Source organism: Ictidomys tridecemlineatus, chromosome 1 (assembly GCF_052094955.1).
Source record: "Ictidomys tridecemlineatus isolate mIctTri1 chromosome 1, mIctTri1.hap1, whole genome shotgun sequence".
Taxonomy (NCBI): Eukaryota; Metazoa; Chordata; class Mammalia; order Rodentia; family Sciuridae; genus Ictidomys; species Ictidomys tridecemlineatus.
In genome coordinates, this window is record NC_135477.1 from 186,800,342 (window position 1) to 186,810,921 (window position 10,580).

The following is a 10,580-nucleotide window of genomic DNA, read 5'->3' on the forward strand; positions in this document are numbered from 1 at the left end:
TGCATTGGATTGCTCTTTATTCTTCTATGTCCACATGTCACAATTATTCTTGACACTTACAAATAACAAAGAGGAGTGGGGAAGAACTGGGCTGGTTCAAGACCAACTAAAGAACCATCCTGTACCTTGATACCAAGGGATCAGCATAATTGTTTTCATATTGGCATAATGCAAGTAGCAGTCAAGATATTTGACATAATGCAAGTAGCATTCAAGAACATTGGTAAGCCAGGTCATTTGTTACTAGGTTTCTAGAACTGCACACTTCACATGATTACTCTTCTCTCTACATAAATTTCTTCTGAACATTTTGGGGGTACTCTTGCAAACTTGCAGGTTGCACAAATAACCTCTTCCTCATGTTCTGTGTGGTTCAGTGAAAGAGTTTAGGTGCCCAGTAACCTACAATGGAAGTCAATACCTCAGTCTTCGGGAAATGTGATCCATTCTTGTTAGGGTTAGTACAAAATGCAGAGTGATTTTGTCTAAGGCCATGAAACCTTCTCATAAGACCTTTGGAATGCTGTTAAACAGTCTGCTAAGAAAACCCCACAGACTGACTAGGGATTTTCCCCTCAGAACACTTGAGGTAGCCTTTCCCATGCTTGAGTAGAAACTAGCAACATTGCTTTTTCTTATTTTCCAAATCAGGACCTGGAACACTAGGCACAAATGATGTGAACTCCATCACAAGTGCAAACTACACTATCAAAGGAAGTAGAAGCACTGAAAATAGAAAGGCCACAACTACAGTCTGTACAATAAAAACTGGTTAGCAATTAGTGATGTACTTAATTCACTTTCCATCTCTCTCCTTCCCAGCTGCCATGAGGTAAGAAGTCCTTCTCTCCTACACCATCGCATATTATGTTCTGTTTCACCTCAGGCCTAAAGCAAGGGGGTCAGTTAATGATAGACTGAATGTTATGTGATCTTGAACCAAAATAAATCTTCCCTCCTTTAGGTTGAATTTTCTTTGGTATTTTTGTCAGTGCAATGAAAATCTGACACATAAATCAAACTGGAATGTGTGAAGGCTCTATCAGATTTCTAGTTCAGTTTCTCAACCTATGTAACTGTTTTATGTCCTTCAAAGGAACTGTAAAAATTGGACATTTCCACACATTTCTTTGCTCCACTACCTTTCCTGTAACAGAAGTAAATATTACATATTTAGGCAGTTTCTCTTCCACCATGAGTGAAATGGCTTTGAAAGCAACAGGAAAAAAATGATTTACCACTTTCTTAATATTCAAAGTTTTCTCAGTGTGGATCCTGTCATATATTTGAGGATAACCAGGAAAACTGAATGATTAGCCAGAATTTTTGCATTCAAATAGGATTTCTACATTACCAATTCTTTAATGCTTATTAGGGGAACTGCACCAAAAGAAGGTGTTTCTGATTGTTTAAATTAAAGTAACTTTGTTCTAATACAAGATATTTCATGTTTTTGGATATCACTGTACCAAATGAAGGATTTAATACATAGTTTATACACAACAAACATGTCACCAGTATGTTTGTTCTTGTATTTGAAGGTAGAAGATCAATTGAAGCCTTTTTCACACTGTTGACATTCACAAGTCTTCTATCCAGTATGAATTTGTTTATGATTTGAAGCTAATAATCAGAGAGGTCAGGAGTTGTGGCTCAGCAGTAGAGTACTTGCCTAGCATGTGTGAGGCCCCGAGTTCAATCCTCAGCACCACATAGACATAAATAAATTAAATAAAGGTAGTGTGTCCAACTACAACTAAAAATAAATATATGAAAAAAAAGAATAAGAGAAACATTTTTTACATTGCTTCCATTTACAGATTTTCAATGCAGTATGAGGGCATTATGCAACTGAAGGTGAGTAAAAGCCCTGAAAGCCTTTCCAGGTTGTTTTCTTACAGCCTCTCCCCAGTTAGTGTTTTCAAATTGAATTGGAATAAGCAAAGGTTGTACCACATTGTGTATATTCAGGAGGCCTCTCATCAAAACTTATACTCTCACCAGTGTAAGATTGTTAATGTACACGAAGATAAATACAACTTGTGAATGTTTTACCACACTGTTTACATTCACAGAGCTCTACTCCAGTATAAATGTTTTTATGTACATAAAGTCCACAGAAATAAGTAAAGGCTTTCCCACGTTGTTTACATTCACAAGGTTTTTCTCCAGTATGAGTTTTTTTCATGTACTTGAAGATAAGCCATACTCCTAAAGGCTTTACAAAACCATTTACTCTCAGAGGGCCTTTGTCCAAGGAGATTGTTCACACATTTGAAGAAAAAGAGAGGGGAAAAAAATGAAGATTTTTCTTTTCTTTTAAAAAACATTTTAGATGTTGATGAACCTTTATTTTATTAATTTATACGTATTGTTGAGAATCAAACCCAGTGGCTTACACATGCTAGGCAAATGCTCTACCACTGAGCCACAACCCCACCATGAAGGTTTTAATACATAGTTTACATAGAGCTTTGCTCCAGTATGAGTCTGTTCACGCACATGAAGATAAGTGGAATGATTAAAAGTTTTATCATGATGTTTACATAGTCATGTAAATATTCTTTCCAGGATGAAATTTTCATGGGAGGGAAGTTCACAGGTTGAAGCAAAGGCTTTCCCACATTGTTTACATTCATTAAGGCTTCTTTCCTATATGAGTTGGTTCATGTGAGCAAAGGTAACTAAATGAAGAAAAAGGCTTTCCCACAGTGTTTACACTGATAATGATTCTCTCCAGTATGATTTGGATTAAGTATTTGAAGGCTAGACGAAGTAGTGAAGGCTTTTCAATGTTGTTTACATTCCTAGAGCTTCTCTCTACTATGAATTCCTTCATGTGCATAAAGGTTAAAGGACTTAGTGAAGGCTTTGCCACAATGCTTACATTCATAGTGCTTCTCTCCAGTATGAGTTCTTTCATGTGAGTGAAGGGAGGATGACTGAGTGAAGGCTTTACCACATTCTGTACATCCATAGGGTTTCTCTCCAGTATGAGTTCTTTCATGTCTGTGAAGGGTACCAGATGAACTATAGGCTTTACCACATTGCTTACATTCATAGGGTTTCTCTCCAGTATGAACTTGTTTATGTTGCTGAAGGTAAGAGAAGAAAATGAAGGCTTTTTCACATTCTTTGCTTTTATAGGGCTTCTCCCCAGTATGAGTTTTTTGATGTCTGCAAAAGTTATCAGATGAATTAAAGATTTTGCCACATTGCTTACATTCATAGGGCTTCTCTCCAGTATGAATTTGTCTATGTCTTTGAAGGTAAGAGAAGGCAGAGAAAGCTTTTCCACATTCTTTGCATTCACAGGGCTTCTCCCCAGTATGAGTTCTTTCATTTATGTGAAGGGTACCAGAGGAAGTAAAGACTTTGCCACACTGCTTACATTTATAGGGCTTCTCTCCAGTATGAATTTGTTTATGTTTTTGAAGGGAAGACAAAGCAGTGAAGGCTTTTCCACATTCTTTGCATTCATAGGGCTTCTCCCCAGTATGAGCTCTTTCATGTGAGTGAAGGGTACCATAGGAACTAAACACTTTGCCACACTGCTTACATTTATAGAGCCTCTCTCCAGTATGAATTTGTTCGTTTCTGAAGGTAAGAGAAGGTAGTGAAGAATTTATCACATTGTTTACATCCATAGGGCTTCTCTCCAGTATGACTTATTTCAGATATGCGAAGGGTAGATGACCAAGAGAAGGTTTTGCCACACTGCTTACATTCATAGGGCTTTTCACCTGTATGAGTTCGTTTATGCATTTGAAGGGAAAAGTTAGAAGTAAAGGCTTTTGTAAATTGTTTACATTCATAGGGCCTCTCTCCAGTGTGAGTTCTTTCATGCATTTTAAGTTTAGAGAACCTAGTGAAGGCTTTTGCACATTGTTTACATTTATAGGGCTTGTCTCCAGTATGAGTTCTTTCTTGTAACTGAAGGTTATAGGACTGAGTAAAGGCTTTGCCACACTGCTTACATTCATATGGCTTCTGTGCAATATGAGTTTGTTTATGTACCTGAAATTCAGAAGAACAAGTGAAGACTTTTGCACATTGTTTACATTCATTGGGCTTCTTCCCAGTGTGAATTTGTTCATGCCTATGAAGTTTGCTGGATGAAGAAAAGGCTTTACCACACTGTTTACAGTGATAGGGTTTCTCTCCAGAATGAATTCTTTCATATGGACGAAGGTAAGATAAACGAGTGAAGGTTTTACCACATTGTTTACATTCATAGGGTTTCTCTCCAGTATGAGTTCTTTCATGTAAGTGAAGGTAAAAAGACCGAGTGGAGGCTTTGCCACACTGCTTAAATTCATAGGGCTTCTCTCCTGTATGGATTAGTTTATGTATTTGAAGGGAAGAGAAAGAAATGAAGGCTTTTGCACATTGTTCACATTCATAGGGCTTCTCTCCTGTATGAGTTCTTTCATGTGAGTGAAGGTAAAAAGACCCAGTGAAGGCGTTGCCACACTGCTTACATTCATATGGCTTCTCTCCTGTATGATTTTTTTTTAATGTATTCGAAGGTAAGAGAAAGTAGCAAAGGCTTTACCACATTCTTTACATTCATAGCGCTTCTTCCCAGTGTGCATTTGTTCATGCTTATGAAGTTTAGTGGATGAAACAAAGGGTTTACCACACTGTTTACATTCATAGGGCTTCTCTCCAGTATGAGTTCGTTTATGTATTTGAAGGTAAAAAAATGTAGTGAAAGCTTTACCACATTCTTTACATTCATACCACTTCTCTCTTGAATGAATTCATTTATGTATTTGAAGGGAATATGAATAAGTGAAGGCTTTCCCACATGGTTTACATCTATAAGTTGTCTCTCCAGTAGGAGTTTGATAATGCATTTGAAGGTTATTTGAAATAGTAATGGCACCTCCACATTGCTTACATCCAGGTGGCTGCTCTCCAATATGAGATGGTTGATATTTTTGAAAACACCTGGAACAACTGAACTCTCTTCCACATGTCAGACCTTCATTAGGACCATTTACGGTATGCTCTGATTCGTGGCATTGAACACTTGTGAGAGATATGGAGGATTTTCTCTTCTCTTTACATTCATATAGCTTTCCGCCACACTCCTCATTCTCATATGGTTTGTTTGCAGAGTGAGATATGATGGGCCTATTAAGGAAATGTGACATGTGAAGACCTGTCCATACATACTGCTTTCACATGAACTGACTAGCAGGAATGGTCTTTTAAGACTAAGATTTGGAATCTCAATAAAGGTTTTTCTGCACTGAATACCTTTTCAAATTTTTCCAGAGCCTACCATATGACTTCTGTAAAAAAATTAAAAGTACAATTTATGGTTGGATCATTAATACTTTATATTTATTAATAAGCATTGCACTTGTACTATTACCAATATCAGGTAAAGTATGGGTTTTCTGCCATGTCTATATTGTATACTCTTTGAAAGTCAATGTAACAATTATTTTTTAAAACTGCTTTTCCACAGCTGCTACTAAAGCAGTTCTATCATAAATGAAGTTTGTTGACACTGTCAACAAGTCAATATTTTTTTTGAAAATAGTTAACATTTATCTTTCATTAAATTTTATATTTGGTGAAATAAGAATAAATATAATTTATCTCATGATTGTTTTTGTTGCTTATTTGTGAAACTATATGATGTGCTAGAATTCCCTCATGGTGCTGTTTCCTCATATGAGTACAAATTACCTTAAGTCTCTCTCAGTATTTGTGTTCTAATATTCCATGTTCTGATCCTCCCATCCATCTCCTGAAATGTAGTTCATGAAAAGTAAATATGAATCACCATGATTTCAAAATGTATTATGGGATTTACAATTTAAACAACTATAATGCACCCATTAAAGAAAAAGAAAAAAAAACAGGATATGGTATTTACGCTGCAGCAGAGTGCAATGACATTAGATCCAATTTATTTTCCAAAGTATTCCCTTTCCCACATTCCAATTAATGAGGAAAAAAAAAAAACTCGCAAGTGCTCTGTCTTTGATTATGCAATGAAATTTCATCCTTCCCTACAGAAGCCAGGTTTCTAAGGACTTCCTGCATCACATCTCTGTAGAGACTCTTCTGGGAAGGTTCCAGCAAAGCCCACTCCTTCTGGGTGAAGTTCACAGCCACATCCTCGAAGACCATTGAATTCTAAAATACCCCACAGAAATGTAGTGCAGGCTAGGACAGATGGTCAGCATCATGAGGGCTCTACTCTTAATATGTGAGATGTTCTCACAATTGTGATCTCTAAATATTCAGTCTATGATTTGGTTGTTAAACATGTACTCTGTTTGCACTTACTTCCCCAAATGCACATTTCAATATAAGAACTTAACTATCCATGAAAGCATAAACAGTTTTAGTCCAGGGAGTAAGGCATGCTCCTGGTCACCCCTAAGATCTTTGTAGGGTGAATGTCTAATACATGGAATAATGAAACCCTACGACATCATGTGCACAGAGAGTTAATATTAGTTACCTGTCAGTACCTACCCTGAGAAATGCCTACTGGCTACGTTGTACTTTAGCTGGTAGACAGAGGTAAAGATTTGGATGGGATCTCACCAAACTAAGCATTTACACTGAGTCACAAACTAAGCATTTGACAGTGTAAGTAAGCAACACAGTATGTGCTGAACGATTGCTTTACTCTGGAATTTGTTTTATTTTGTCCCACTCATACAATGTAGAACCTCCAGGATCAATGATCGCCAACCCATTAAAAAAAGAAAAAGAACCCTCTGAAAACAGAGTCTAAGAACTTCCTTAGTAGACAACATTTCATTGAGGTGGTCATAACATGGTAACTGGGGATTGAGCTCACCAAGAAAACCAATTGGAATTTATTGGTGCTTTACTGCAGATGAAATGTAACCTACTAATTAAAAGAACAATCATGAATAAAGAATTTATAATATCCTCCAATTAATATTGAATACAATGGAAAAAGTGTTAAACCCTTTTCTGACATTTCACAAATCAAATTCCTAATCAATGAAAGGTACTTGTCCTAGCCCAATAAGAATAAGAAATATGTAACACCTGTCAATATGCTCTAGATAGCAGAATGTTTGGCTTATATAATATATAGTCATGTGCCACATAACAATATTTTGGTCAAAGACATTTTTGGATAATAATGGGCTACATAAAAATGGTTATCAGTAGAAAAGGGATTATTGCGGTGTTTGTAGTGATGGTGGCGCAAAAAAATGTAATGCATGATCAACTTTGGTAGCTTTTTAAGTGAAATGCTGTGTGGGGCTGGACCTAGGAAGCACTGACATGATACAGCCTAGGTATGTAATAGCTATTCCTTCTAGGACTGTGTGAATACACTGTGGTGTATGTGCAATGGTAAGGCAGCCTAAATATAAACTACCAGAATGTTTAAGTGACACCTGAGTATAAATAAAGAACTTTAAATAATACTATTGGACATAGCTAGCATAGGGTTACCTGTAGGTATTCTGACCGTGGAAATGTACAGGGAAGCGTTCTTCTGGTGAACAAACTCCTGGGGGCTGGGGGGGGGGCGGCGGTTACAGGCGCTCTATTTCCTGTGCTTGGAATATCCAGCAATTTCTCTTTGAAGCTATTAAGATAACTATACAGGCTCACTATCTAGTTTCTATGGTGATGTCCTTAGAGAAAAGGGATTCTGTGTTTATATTAACCTGGACCTTATGTCAGTTAGTTAGCACTTGGGATTAAAGGAAGACTAAATCACAATGTAGTCATGGTAACAACAAGCTATGTAACTTGGGAGATAAATAAACATGGTGCTTAGAAGGAGCAGCCACTTGTTTCTTGCCTCTGCATCGTATGGGTAAGTCTCTGTTGTATTCCACGACTAAAACACCCAGTTTAGTGAACTGGGCTGCACAAAATAATCAGAGACAGAAATACCTTTTTCTTTGGGTCCTGTCATGGCTCCTCTGACCTTTGAGGTCCATGGAAAGAGAGAGGAGCAGGTGCTAAACCCTTTTAATGGGAAGAAGCCATTCAAATGAGGCAAGAAGTAGGATTACAAGGGAACAGGTGAGTGTAGCTCAACCCCTCTAGGTGCACCCTATTCCTAGAGCCACTCCCAGTGCCACACGTTATTATCTGAACGAGGGAAAAGACCGAGTCACCAGTCATGCCACTATTACACCAGACTACAGTGATCTTTCGGATCCTCGTGGTGCATCAGGATTTAAAGGTGTGGGTGTGTGTGTTTGGAGTGGCTCCCCACAAGCCTTCTTTGTTCCCTTCTTTACAGTTAGCAGAGAGATGAACCATGAGATGGACCAAAAGAAAAGAAAGTTTTCAGTGGTTTGAAATTCATATAAAAAATTGACTAATGACAGAATGCATTGTTGAGAAATGGAAACATTCACACGCAATTTTAAAGATGAGTCAACACAAAATGGTATTAAACTGAAAAAATGCATTATTTTCCTCATTCCTTGCACACATATTAATTCATTAGACATTCTGGTGTGAAATACAAAACTAAAACAGTTTCAAAATGTTTTTTTATAGAGAAATAGAAAAAAAAGATTTTTATATAAGAAGAGTAAGCAAGAACAAAGAATGAGAAATTCAAATGCATTCAAAAGATGAAAATGAATTAAAAAGTAGCCTGAAATAGATGGGACATTAGAGGGTGTGGGTGCATAGTGATATGAATAAATGCACAACTGAAATGGAAAAGAGCCAGGATGTCAGCAGGAGGAGAAAACCACGTTAACAACAACAACAAAAAAAAAGGTTTAGAAATTATCCACAAAATCTGACACAACTAAAACTACAAACTACTTCAGGGAAATGATACATGTAAAGATATCTGGTATTTGCAAGCAAAAGGAATTGTAAATCTACACAAAAATTAACCATGAAGTCAGTTCAATCACTTTCTAAATAACAATGACATTTTTTACATAAAAGTAAGAAGTATCGTTCTAATGTTCACATGGAAATACAAGAAAATCAACAACAGAAGAAAAAAAAATAAACTGCAGAGCACCACATTTCCAGCTTTCAAAACCTCCTCCAACTATACTAACAAAGACAGAGTAGCACTGGTTTAAAGGCAGACACATACAACAATAGGAGAAAATGGGGGACCAGGACACTGCTGAGCCATGGAGAAAAAGAAGAAAAAAAATGTTGCACAAGGGACCAGGGTCATTCCAGTAAACAGGACCTTCAGGAAAATGAATGGCTGAGAAACTGTGTGTTCACGTCCACTCGTGAAGTCAGACCCTCCCCTCACAGCACGTGCCTACATGAAATCCACATGGACAAAAGCCTTGAAGAGATGAACCTCACCCATTCTTAGAAGACAACGCAGAGCACAATCTCACAACACTAGAGCACAATCTCATAACAGTGGATTTGGGAATGGTTTCTGGGATATTGTTGCATCCATGTGATTCATGAAAGAATAGATGAACTTGATTTCACCAAATGGCTTTCAGTCCTATGGTTTGCAGCAATGAGAGTGAAACTATGGACACCGCACTGAGTAGAACAAGCCAGGCACAGAGAGACACATCTGTGTTTACAAACTCACTCAGAGAAGCTGCAAGTTGAATTCAGAGAAAGTACAAGAGTAGTCACCAGAGGCAAGGAAGAGAGAGGAGAAGGGACAGGGAAGGACTGGAAGAGCAGACTGTGTATCAGGTACTAAAATACACTCAGACGGGGCCAGCAGGACTGCTCTCCAGAACAGTAGAGTGACCAGAGCATGTAGTGCACAACATGTCACTGTGCATTTCATAATAAAGCAGGGGGAATAGTCCACAGACACCCAGAAATAATAAATGTAAGGGTCAGAAGGGCTAAAGCCCTGATCATATCATGACACACTGGAACAGGCGTGCAACTAGCTCACTGCACCTAATCCACATTTGCAATTTAAAAGCAAATCAACACTAAAGAGTGGAAATTTTATCCTTCAATGGACACCACCAACAGAGTGAAATGGCACCCGAAACAAATGTGGAAAACAGGGGCACATCATGCATCTGGAGAGGGTTGATACCTAGAAAAAGCAGCTGACAAAAATCAAACCCATCTTCACGACACCAACACACACATACTAGGAAAAGAATGAAAAACCCTAAAGAGCCATAGAGATCTACAAAACCTGAGGCTACACTGAAGAACAAAACCCTGTCTCCGTGACAGAAAAACAAGTCAAGAATTCCTGCTCTCACTACTTCTAGATAACACAGCAAGGGGGAGGCTCCCAGGGAAGCTAGGAACAAAATCACAGCATTCCAGACCTCAGGACCAACTCACACAGCACCAGATACTGAGGCAAAACCAAGGACTCCACCATATAAAGGTGGGAAAGGTAAAAACTCAGACCCACTCATGGGCTGAGACAGCTGCACAGGCACCAAGACAGGAGGAGAGAGGGACACCTCTGCACCCTTCACCACCTCTCACCCCATCAACAGTGACCACCTGACACAGTGCCCATTTGCCCATTTCTGGTTTCCTGCTCCCTACAGTCTCTACTACAAGTGGATAAGGACATCTGACAGGGTTTCTTGACTGCTGAGCCTACCAGAAAGTCT

The 10,580-nt window shown here is 38.2% G+C and overlaps 1 protein-coding gene across 1 annotated transcript; it reads right to left on the reverse strand.

Moving 5' to 3' along the window:
- On the reverse strand, positions 1–10,574 carry LOC144378599 (uncharacterized). The gene is given in 4 exon segments (XM_078053117.1): positions 1–3,597; positions 3,599–4,515; positions 4,518–5,034; positions 5,984–10,574. Coding segments are annotated over 4 exon segments (2,391 nt in total). The 5' UTR covers positions 6,151–10,574; the 3' UTR covers positions 1–2,807.
- Positions 10,575–10,580: the final 6 nt, after the last annotated feature.